Genomic DNA, 12,018 nt, shown 5'->3' on the forward strand with positions numbered 1-12,018 from the left:
CGGAGCCCCGTCACTTCACAAGACACGGGAAACCTCTGTTGGTCTGGAGGAGCTACAGCAGTTATTTCTGCACAAACGTCCACTGTACTTTCACTAGATATTCTCAGAGCTAAACTAACTCTTCTGCAGTGTGTAGTGTGCGCACATGCATGTGTAGAGGTGGAGTGAGCTGAGCGAGAAAGAACGAGTGCGCTGTGTGAGTGAAGGCAAGCAGGCAGGCAGAGGAGCAGAGTACAGCAGAGACTAACCGCGGCCAACACTGTTTTGCAAGACGGGCTTCACCAGATATAACTTTGCGGTTTTGTTGCTTCCGTGTAGTTTGTGTTGGAGTCTTGTCTGAACAGCGTAGCCACACGCAAGTGCGCATGGGACACCGACCCGGATCGATTTATACGTGTAAGATATTTATAAACAGTCCCTTTAATATGTAATATTTTGGTATGATAAATGTTGCTTTTTATAACTTTTGTGAAAGATGTTTTATTGACATTTTTCAGCGTTTCCTAATCAGTGTGAACAACCTCAAAGTGAACTTTTCATGCCATTTAAGCTGCCTGATATTTCAGTCGTCTCAACGTCCAGTGTGGCATGTGACCTGGAGAACAAAGGGTTCATTGAAGTGTGTGTCATTCATGTGCTTACAGGGGCGGAAGAGATTATTAGAAGTATTTATACTTGCCCTGAATATTTCTCAAACAGCAAAAATATTTTATGTATGGAAAAATGCTCAAGTTAAAGAACTTAAGTAGTTTTTTGGAGAGTAGTTATTTGGTTACTGCAAAAGAGCTCATGTGACATCCTAACAGTAACTACTGCAGTATGACTACATGTGGCGGTGTAACAGGGTAGACCTGTAACATCACTTTCATATCAGATATTGGACTTAATTGCTGTGATTCAGGTGCTGATTGAAGGATGGTGTGCCTGATTGTGCCTCCACTCTGTAGTCTACTTAAGTCACATGTAGCAGCTACTGCTCTCTCATTCTCCTTGTGTTTTCTGCGTGCAGGGTCAGCTCCAAGCGCCGTAGTCTGAAGGCCGAGTTGGGTTTCCTTGAGGCTGAAGTGTGTTGCCAGCCTAATCCATGTTATGGCTCAGAAGACTGCCATCAAGTGATGTTTGAAAGTTAATGGACTGAGGAAGCAACCACCCTGTGGCGCAGCTGACCCTCTGAGCCTTGGACTGTTCTTCCACTCCCCTCTATGGCAGGATATGGACTGCTTTTCCTTCCTCTCTTAGTAATCGAGGATAATTAGTATTGCCATGAGACAAATGATTCCCCCTTGATTTTAGTGTTTTTTATTGTTTATAATAGATAATAAAATACGCTTTTAAACTATCCCTGTGTTGTTCTCTTTTGTCCTTTGTAGTGGGTTTGTTACAGCAACCAACCCCTCTAAGTAAAAGTTAGAGATTTGACTCAAACTTAACTGTAACATCCTAATTTTACCATAACAGCATAAATGTCGGCTACTCTCTCAATGTTGCATGTTCCAAAAATAGTGTATGTTTCATCAAACATCTGTTGAAGTAAAAGTGAAATTGCTTCAGAAGCACATGCATGCAAAGGTGTGTGTGAATGGGTGAATGCTGACATGTAGTGTAAAGCGCTTTGAGTGGTCGGAAGACTAGAAAGGCGCTATATAAATGCAAGTCCATCAAAGGGGGCAACTCAATTACAGTAATCTGAGTACCTGTCTTTAGTATTTGGCTCAAATTCCCAACTCTTATAGGCCTAATATGATTCAAATGAAGCATGGTAGCCATGAGGATCGTGGATTCAGAATAGATTTCTTTCTTTCACTGAATTTCCTTTCTTTGCCAGTCAGAAGGAAATGTATGCTTTATGATGAGCAAAATGAACTGATAATGTGAAGTGTTGAATTAAACTTAAACAACTGACCAATATATATGTCTTATTGTTAGTCTTGCACTAAAACAGAGCATTTCAGACAGAGGGTAAATACAGGTATATTCAGGCTGACAGTATGAGGTATATAAAGGTTTTTTTTAACATTACAGCATGTAAACATGTTCTAGTAGAAACACAAAATACAAGTATGAACCTGAAAATGAGCAAAATATGGGACCTTTAAAAGAAACCAGGTAGCAGAGGGAAGTTACTTTCCTAATGCTTTTTCTCTCCACACTCCAGTCCAGCAGAGGGCAGCAATGCTCCTACAGATTAATAGTAGTAGAAGAAGAAGAAGAAGAAGAAGGCTCCTCCCACTCAACATGGCGTCCTAGAGAAGCGTCCACGCTTGTTTGTTGACATCTATTTAAAAACCAAGTTTATTCTGTATTAGTGGATTTACAACACTGTAAACTATGTCGAGACTCATCGTTAAAAACCTCCCTAACGGGGTGAGTAACCCGCTCAGATGTCAGCAGACCTTTAGTTTAGTTTCTGTCTCCCTGAAGATGAAGATGTAACCTAACTGTGTGTCTTGTGTTGCAGATGAAGGATGAGAGGTTCAGGTCCATGTTTGCTGCCTTTGGCACAGTGACAGACTGCTCTCTGAAGTTTACCAAGGACGGAAAGTTCCGCAAGTTTGGCTTTGTGGGTTTTAAAGCGGAGGAAGATGCGGACAAAGCTCTGAAGCATTTCAACAAGAGCTTCGTGGACACATCCAGAGTGACGGTATGGCTGCAGGGCTGCACATGGCTGCACATTGACATGGTAGTTTTTCTATATTATGTTAACCCTATATGTGGTTGTCATGTGTTCCAGGTGGAGATGTGTAAGGCTTTTGGAGACCCCACTAAAGCTAAAGCCTGGAGCAAACACACCCAGAGCTCAGTCCAGGACAAATCCTCCACTCCTGCTGACACTGACAGCAAAAAGGTATTGTTTTATTTATTTATTTATTTATTTTGCACAAAATATTTACCTTGACTTCATCATCATTGACATTGACATGGGAATTTGTGTATTTGGTTGTCGTGACTGCACTCTTTGTGGGTTGCATAGCCTTTCTAACATTTTATCTTTGGTTATTTGATGCAGATATGAAGCTTTGTATGCTTATGATGTGTTTTAATGTTTTATTTTTGTTTATTTGTTTATTTATTTTGCACAATTTAAGACTACACAATATAACAAAAAAAATAAATGAATAATATACAGTGCAGGATGAGGCAAAAAACCCACTGGACAAGATTAATATAAAGAAATAATATGACTACATTATAGTGATAACAAACAATTAGGACAAGATATACATATATAATAACAACAATAACAATACAGTAAATATATCAAAAAAGACAAGTGTGTGTGTGTGTGTGTTGCGTGGAAGTGTATGGTCAGTGTTTGTGAGGAGGATATTGATTTAAATATCTATAAAGACTTCTGGGCAATCGTAACCAAACAATATTGTGAGTGGGAAAAAATAAAAAACATAAAACAGATACATGGACAACATGGAGGAAAAGCAATTACAAAACAGCAATTAAATGACCCTTTAAGCGACTTTTGAAACGTTTGACAGATGAACAGTTTATTGATAGATGTGAAAAGCTACTCCATAATTTGGTTCCCCTAAATCTTATTGAAAATTGACCTCTACTAGTGAGGAATTTAGGAGGATAAAGATCTAGAGACTGACGGGTTGAGCAAGAACGGACCTGAGAATTTGTTTTTGTTTTTTCAAGAAAGAAACAATAACACAATCATATTCACATTCACAATGTCCAACTTAAACTACTAAAGTTATCCTATGCCATTATCTTTGTGGAGAATAATGTAGTTAAATTCTGCAACACTGTTACTTTTATAAAAATTATAATTTGTTTCTGCTTTCAGAAAAAGAACCAGAAAAAGGAAACCGACAGCGCACTTGGAGATGTGAGTAAATGTGTCAGTTAGCAAAATTGTTTGTTTGCTGTTAAATGTTATATAAGATCTGAATGTGGATGAGATGGAACCAACCTTGTGCTGCTCATCAAACACCAGTACTTCTTTGGTACCAACCAAAATGTGCACATAGCACTGTGTACAGAATATAGAGCTGCAATGATCAATCAGTTCGTTATCAACAATTGAGTTAATCGCCAACCATTTTTTAAGAAAAAAAAAGTCAAAATTCTCTGATTCCAGCTTCTTAAATGTGAATATTTTCTGGATTCTTTACTCATCTATGACGGTAAACTGAATATCCTTGAGTTGTGGACAAAACAAGACATTTGAGGACGTCATCTTGGGCTTTGGGAAACACTGATCAACATTTTTCACCATTTTCTGACATTTTATAGACCAAACAACTAATCGATTAATTGAGAAAATAAATCTACAGATTAATATAGAATTAAATTTACACTTGTAACAACTATTATTTATTCTTATCAAGTGTTATTTGACAGACAATGTTATATATTTATATTTTGGTCTATGTTAGTGTTAATCATTGCCTGTCCACTTGTCGTGTGTCTCAGCTGGAGGAGGACCAGGGATTCAAGGAGTTTCTCTCAGTACATCAGAATCGAAGCCAAGCACCAACCTGGGCCAACGACACTGTGCAGCAAACTGCTCCTGATGTTGGACTGGCGAAGGCTCAGGGCAAGAAGAAGCCTGCTTCGGATGATTACCTCAACTTTGATTCAGACCAGTCGGAGGATGAGGATGGGGAAGAAGAAGATGACGAAGATGAAGGTTGGTAATGGTGGTCCCTTTTTAGTGTAAATAGATGAAAGCTGTGTCCCAATAGGGGCTGGATCCTCTGAGTCTGATTTATCCATGCATGATTGACTGGTCTACATATTGTTGTTGCTTTCAGGTGGCACTAAAGAAGCACTGAAGTCTGCCTTATCAGATATGGAGTACCTGCGCTCAAAAGTGGCACAGACAGACGACACAATGGAGGAGAGTGAAGAGAAGCATGATGGTGAAGAAGATGAGGATAGTGGTCGTGTGCAGCACACAGACAGCGCCTATGAGAGCGGTGAAAACTTGTCAAAGACCAAAATCTCAGTTTCTTCAGAGGATAAGAAGCAGAGCAAAGCAAAGAAAACGGCCAAGCAAGAGGTAACTGTTCACATCTACTATTACTGTTCAATACAGTACAGTATTTGTTTTCTGGTTTACACCTACATCTGTTTGTTGCAGATGGAGCCGACGACAGAGTTCACCGTGAAGCTGAGAGGAGCCCCGTTCAATGTGAAAGAGGTGAGCAAACAAGAGCTTCCCGGTGAAGATATTCCACATTATATACAGTATTTCAGTGTCTGCATTTATGACACAAACATATTTTTTATGTGTGACGTCAATAGCAACAAATTCGAGAATTCATGACGCCGCTGAAGCCTGCAGCAATCAGGATTGGGAAGAACGAAAGCGGAAATAGAACAGGTACGTCACTGAAAGCATCTTGTCAAAGCAAACAATATTTTCATAGGTATATTATCCTGTATACCAAATATCTGGTTGCCTATATGTACTGCATTTGTCTATGTTGACTGTACAGTATATGTGTGTGTTTCAGGTTATGTATATGTGGACCTGCACTCTGATGAACAGGTGGAAAAGGCCTTGAAGAGGAATAAAGACTACATCGGTGAGAAATGTTATATTCTATTCTCATCATCATTTTTGAGTGTATATTAAATGATCACTTCCCCCCGGTGTATATGATGACAGTGACACACCTTCTGCCTGTGTTTTCAGGTGGGCGTTACATTGAGGTCTTCCGTGTGGATCCCTCAGGGGGTAAGGGCAAGAGAGACAGAAAAGAAAAAGAAATTGACAGAAACTTCACCAGGAAGCTGAAGGAGGATGAGGAGGAGGAAGATGTTGCAGAGTCAGGTCGACTCTTCATCAGGAACCTTCCTTACACCTGCACAGAGGAAGAGATCAAAGAGCTATTTGCTAAACATGGTGAATTTAAAAAAAAAAATCATATACATACAAGTTCCAACAGGCTTTCACTCTTTTATCTTAAGTGATAATAACTTTACAATCTGTACAGGTCCTTTATCTGAGATGCTCTTCCCTATTGACAATCTAACCAAGAAACCTAAAGGATTCGCTTTCATAACGTACATGATACCAGAGAATGCTGTGACAGCCCTGGCTCAGCTGGACGGACATATATTTCAGGTATTTGCTCTCCAACTGATGTTTGAGAGACCGCTCTACACCACAGGACCTGCAATGGCTTCTGGATTTAGTAGTACAACTTCATTTTCAAATAGAAACATGAATTCTCTCGTGCTTTCAGGGCAGGATGCTTCACCTCCTTCCCTCCACACTGAAGAAGGAAAAGACCGACTCTTCAGATGCTGCTGGTCCTGGCTCTTCCGCTTACAAGCGGCAAAAAGATGCTAAAAATAAAGCTTCAAGTTCCAGGTATATACAGTATATATAATGACATTAACCCTCTGCGTCTGTGTTTGCAGTTACTCTGAATTAACTCATAAGGATGAATCATATATTTTTGAGCCGTCCCTCATCCCACTTATTTATTTAATGTTTCCTTCTAGCTCCCACAACTGGAACACCCTGTTTCTGGGCACAAGTGCAGTGGCAGATGCCATTGCTGAAAAATACAACACCACAAAAAGCAAAGTCCTGGACCATGTGAGTAACGCTGTATGCTCTTCTTCTACACGAATGCTCCCCATAACATGTTCCTCAACTCCAGCATTCAGACCGAAAACATTCCTGCATTAAAACAATGCATGGGGAATGGAAATGCTTGAGGCACCAGTGAGAGGATGAAGTACGCTCCAAGTCCAGTTTGAGTAACGGATCCATGAGTTTGAAGGCTTATCAGATGCCAAAACTGTGCATAGAGATTTATAAAATTAAGAGGAAAGATTTTACTGTTTTGGAAAGTAATCATAGCAGACATGTTTTTTCTTTATAGATAGTAATATGCAATTCACATTCAAATCTATCAGGAATGCATGCTTGCATGTATTCGTTTGGCCAAAGCAGAACTTTGCTCGATGATGTCTCTTTGATTTCCGGCAAAAGTTGAGCCACGTTCAACTTTTTTGCCGGACGACTCTGTGTTTTTATTGCCGTGGCCCTGTGCGTTTTCCCATTCAAATGAATGAGAGGGCTGTTGTGTGTGTGAACGCATCCTTTTTCATCTGTTGCAGCTCCATCAACATGTGAATCATTAAGCACACTAGGCAGTGCACATGTAAAGTTTCTCTATACTTCTCTGGTCCTTGCCCTCCTCTGCAGGAGTCAAAAGGAAGTCTTGCAGTGAGGATGGCTCTGGGTGAGACACAGATTGTTCAAGAGACTCGGCAGTTCCTTCTAGACAACGGTGTCAGTCTGGATTCCTTTAGTCAGGTATGCTCAATACAAACTCCCTTTTACTTGTTGCTAAATTGTCTATAAACGGTTTACCGTGCCCACAATCCACTTTGGTCAACATTGTTTCCTGCGTGTGTTGTTTCCCCTGGTGCACAGGCAGCGGCAGCGAGGAGTACAACTGTGATCCTGGTGAAAAACCTTCCAGCTGGTGTGACGGCGTCAGAGTTGGAGGAGCTTTTCTCACCTCATGGCTCTTTGGGCCGAGTGCTGCTGCCGCCCTCAGGCCTCACCGCCATCATCGAGTTCCTCGAGCCAACTGAGGCGAAACGAGCCTTCACTCGGCTGGCCTACAGCAAGGTTTGTATAACTTTATGTATGCAGCATATGTTTGAGGCGCTTTAAAAGCGTATACTGTACTGACTGTTTCTCTGAAAACCGTAGTTCCAGCACGTCCCACTCTATCTGGAGTGGGCCCCTGTGGGAGTGTTTGTGGCAGCCAAACCAGCACCAGGTAAAATGACTTAAAGTCACTCATAAACATACAATACTATACAATTTTAGTTCAAATTAGTAAGTACTAATTGGAATAACCAAAATATCTTTTGATCTGTCCAACAAGTAGAACAAAAAGAGGAGGCAATGAAAGAGGAGAAGAAGGATGAAGAGGAAGAAGAAGAAGAAGAAGAAGAAGAGGAGGAATCTGCTCCTGGTTCCACACTTTTCATTAAAAATCTTAATTTCAGCACGATTGAGGAGAACCTACAGGAAGTGGGTTAATTCATAAATTCAACCCTCAGTTATGTTTCGTAATATTGAGTAAGGGTTTAATCGTAGCATGTTTAATATTGTTTTCTTCATGTGTTACAGACATTCTCCAAATGTGGCAAGATCACGTCCTGCACCATCTCCACGAAGAAAGATAAAACTGGTACTAGACATTAAAAGAGTAGGATCTTTCACATACATAAATGTAACATAACATAACAGTGTATACTTTTGTTTAGAAATTTTTTTTAATTATAAATGTTCCAAAGTTACATGTGATTTATTTGAACTCTATTAGAAGAGAATATCTGTATTTTATATAAATATATATAGCTGTTTTTTCCTCAGGCTTTTCAAGGGCAGTCTGTCATTTCTTTTTTTTTTAATCTCTGATTCAGAGTTAACATCCACCTTACAATGTTGATTTGATTTCCAGGCAAGATGTTGTCCATGGGCTACGGTTTTGTTCAGTATCAGACAGCAGAGGCAGCACAGAAAGCCCTGAGGCAACTACAGGTACCATTCCCATTTCCTCTCACAGCCTTTATCTTCAACCTGGTTCTTGGCTAAAGTGTGTTCTCTGTCTCAACCCTCCACCAGCACTGTACGCTGGATGATCACCAACTAGAGCTGAAGATTTCTGAGAGAGCCACAAGGTAAGATGTGCACAAGAAGAGTTTTACTGAACTTTTATTGTGATGAATAATAAAAAATGGTGGTTAGTTAATACAAGTGTTAAGTAATAAGCCAGGGCACTTGCTAACTAAGAACTGTTTTTATTGAATTTATTTATTATTATTATTATTTATTCTTGGCATGTAAACCTCACTTCTGTTGTCACTACTTACTCACTCCTTTCCCCTGTGTGCAGGACTACTGAGGTGAAACGTAAGAAGAGGCAAGACGAGAAGAAACAGACTGGATCCAAGATCCTCGTGCGGAACGTCCCCTTCCAAGCCTCTGTCAGGGAAATTCGGGAACTCTTCTGGTAGCCGTCACATACACAACTCTTTTTTATTCTCACTATGTGTGGAGAATGTTTGGAGCGAGATCATTTAATAATACTATTATTTCCTCCTTCTGTCCTTTCAGTACATTTGGAGAGCTGAAGACCGTCCGTCTTCCAAAGAAAGCAGCTGGTTCAGGGAATCATAGAGGCTTTGGCTTTATTGACTTCATCACCAAACAGGATGCTAAGGTTGGTGTGTTATGTCAGCTTTCAGACATGCATTTAGGAAATCTACTGTCCTCTAGTACATTAAAGGTGATCATAAATACTATGCCCCTGTTTTCTCTATAGAAAGCATTTACTGCACTGTGCCACAGCACCCATCTGTACGGGAGACGCCTTGTGCTGGAGTGGGCTGATGCTGAGGAAACAGTAGAGACATTGAGACGGAAAACAGCCGAACACTTTCATGGTAAATCCACAAACGTTTGCAACAACATGCAGAAATGAAAACAACTGCGCTGTTTATTAATTTCTTTCTTCCATGTTATTTATCTTTCATGACAGTGGCCACCAAAAAGCAGCGAAAGACAGAAGTCATGGAGGGAATTCGGGAGACGATGGAAACTGGAGGCGGCGGGGCAGACTGAGTTCCCTAAACGCTGTCGGAGCCTCGACTCTGACCAGTGTTTTTCTGTATAAATAGGACTGTAAACAAAACAAGGATATGTGAAGAAGGAGCTAATTATGATGAATTTATCAGCTGGTGGAAGTCTTGTGGAACTTCTGAATTTCTTACATCCCACATGTTTTGTATAGAATGATGCCTCAAAGAAATATGATTGGACTGATGTCAGTTTTTTATATAAAATGTAATTTTATGCTTTAAAAAGTTTGATGTCTCATGTTGTGTGTATGTTTTATTAAGTGACTGACATAATGAGCAACTAACTAGTGAACTGTCGTTGCGAACTAATCGTCTCTAAGAGCCGGCTCTTTTAGGTGAACGATAAGAGCCGGCTCCCGTCCGAGAGATGTTTTTTTATTAATTCAAGGCAGAATGATAGGACGATCTTCTCCACGCCACAGGCATTCCATGCACTGACTGTGACTGAATGTTGTGTTAATGATGTCCGTGCAACCAATTGGGTGATGACAGACAAGGATCATAACATCAAGCAGGGAGGGGTGGGGATGCACGGTGCGCTGATGGTCTACAGGTACAGAGCAGGAGGGAGAGGAGGAGAGAAAGAGAGAGAGAGAGGAGTGCGGTGCTCGAATAGCAAACAAGATGAGTGACAGTCGGAAACGAAGCAGCATGTAAAATTATGGTATTCTGGAAATTATAAGGTTTAGTATAATTAAATTGAATAATTTAAGTGATATACAGACGTAGGCAAAATCGTTGGTACCCTTCCGTTAAAGAAAGAAAAACCAACAATGGTCACTGAAATAACTTGAAACTGATAAAAGTAATAATAAATAAAAATTCACTGAAAATTAACTAATGAAAATCAGATATTGTTTTTAAATTATGGTTCAGCAGAATCATTTAAAAAAACAAACTAATGAAACTGGCCTAGACAAAAATGATGGTAACATTAACTTAATATTTTGTTGCACAACCTTTTGAGGCAATCACTGCAATCAAGTGATTTCTGTAACTCTCAATGAGACTTCTGCACCTGTCGACAGGTATGTTGGCCCACTCCTCGTGAGCAAACTGCTCCAGCTGTCTCAGGTTTGAAGGGTGCCTTCTCCAGACTGCATGTTTCAGCTCCTTCCACAGATGTTCAATAGGATTTAGATAAGGGCTCATAGAAGGCCACTTCAGAATAGTCCAATGTTTTGTTCTTAGCCATTCTTGGGTGTTTTTAGCTGTGTTTTGGGTCATTATCCTGTTTGAGGACCCATGACCTGCAACTGAGACCAAGCTTTCTGACACTGGGCAGCACATTTCGCTCCAGAATGCCTTGATAGTCTTGAGATTTCATTGCACCCTGCACAGATTCAAGACACCCTGTGCCAGATGCAACAAGGCAGCCCCATAACATAACCGAGCCTCCTCCATGTTTCACATTAGGTACAGTGTTCTTTTCTTTGGATGCTTCATTTTTGCGTCTGTGAACATAGAGCTGATGTGACTTGCCAAAAAGCTCCAGTTTTGTCTCATCTGTCCAAAGGACATTCTCCCAGAAGCTTTGTGGCTTGTCAATATGCATTTTGGAAAATTCCAGTCTCGCTTTTTTATGATTTGGTGTCCTCCTCGGTTGTCTTCCATCAAGTCCACTTTGGCTCAAACAGTGACGGATGGTGCGATCTGACACTGATGTACCTTGACCTTGGAGTTCACCTCTAATCTCTTTGGAAGTTGTTCTGGGCTCTTTGGTTACCATTCGTATTATCCGTCTCTTCAATTTGTCATCAATTTTCCTCTTGCGGCCACGTCCAGGGAGGTTGGCTACAGTCCCATGGACCTTAAACTTCTGAATAATATGTGCAGCTGTAGTCACAGGAACATCAAGCTGCTTGGAGATGGTCTTATAGCCTTTACCTTTAACATGAAGGTCTATAATGTTCTTTCTGATCTCCTGAGACAACTCTCCTTAGCTTTCTGTGGTCCATGTTCAGTGTGGTACACACCATGATACCAAACAGCACAGTGACTACTTTTCACCCTTTAAATAGGCAGACTGACTGATTACAAGTTTGAAGATACCTGTGATGCTATTTACAGGACACACCATAGTTTAACATGTCCCTATGGTCACATTATTTTACATCTTTTCTAGGGCTACCATCATTTTTTGTCCAGGTCAGTTTCATCAGTTTTTTAAAATGATTCTGTTGAACCACAATTCAAAAACAATGTCTGATTTTCATTAGTTCATTTTCAGTAAATTTTTATTTATTATTACTTTTGTCAGTTTCAAGTTATTTCAGTGACCATTGTGGGTTTTTCTCTCTTTAACGGAAGGGTACCAACAACTTTGCCTACGTCTGTATGTACACACATACTAATAATAGGTCAAAACAGCGC

The 12,018-nt window shown here is 40.3% G+C and overlaps 1 protein-coding gene across 3 annotated transcripts; it reads left to right on the forward strand.

The window, feature by feature from the left end:
* The first annotated feature begins 377 nt into the window (after positions 1–377).
* On the forward strand, positions 378–9,883 carry rbm19 (RNA binding motif protein 19). 3 transcript variants are annotated; one of them, XM_037778579.1, is made up of 24 exons: positions 378–1,087; positions 2,459–2,641; positions 2,732–2,845; positions 3,806–3,847; positions 4,435–4,651; positions 4,776–5,023; positions 5,105–5,164; positions 5,269–5,347; positions 5,481–5,552; positions 5,663–5,872; positions 5,964–6,094; positions 6,216–6,343; positions 6,478–6,574; positions 7,190–7,300; positions 7,421–7,621; positions 7,706–7,775; positions 7,884–8,032; positions 8,132–8,192; positions 8,466–8,545; positions 8,630–8,685; positions 8,901–9,017; positions 9,122–9,227; positions 9,330–9,450; positions 9,546–9,883. In XM_037778579.1, exons 1-24 carry the CDS (start codon positions 1,085–1,087, stop codon positions 9,626–9,628), a joined length of 2,739 nt encoding a protein of 912 aa, XP_037634507.1. In that variant the 5' UTR covers positions 378–1,084; the 3' UTR covers positions 9,629–9,883. The 3 variants fall into 3 exon arrangements, with proteins under 3 accessions (XP_037634507.1, XP_037634505.1, XP_037634506.1); XM_037778577.1 differs by lacking the exon at positions 378–1,087 and adding an exon at positions 2,161–2,364; XM_037778578.1 differs by lacking the exon at positions 378–1,087 and adding an exon at positions 2,161–2,364 and having other exon boundaries at positions 7,887–8,032.
* The last annotated feature ends 2,135 nt before the right edge of the window (positions 9,884–12,018 follow it).

The sequence above is a fragment of the Sebastes umbrosus genome, chromosome 8 (assembly GCF_015220745.1).
Source record: "Sebastes umbrosus isolate fSebUmb1 chromosome 8, fSebUmb1.pri, whole genome shotgun sequence".
In the NCBI taxonomy this organism is placed as follows: domain Eukaryota; kingdom Metazoa; phylum Chordata; class Actinopteri; order Perciformes; family Sebastidae; genus Sebastes; species Sebastes umbrosus.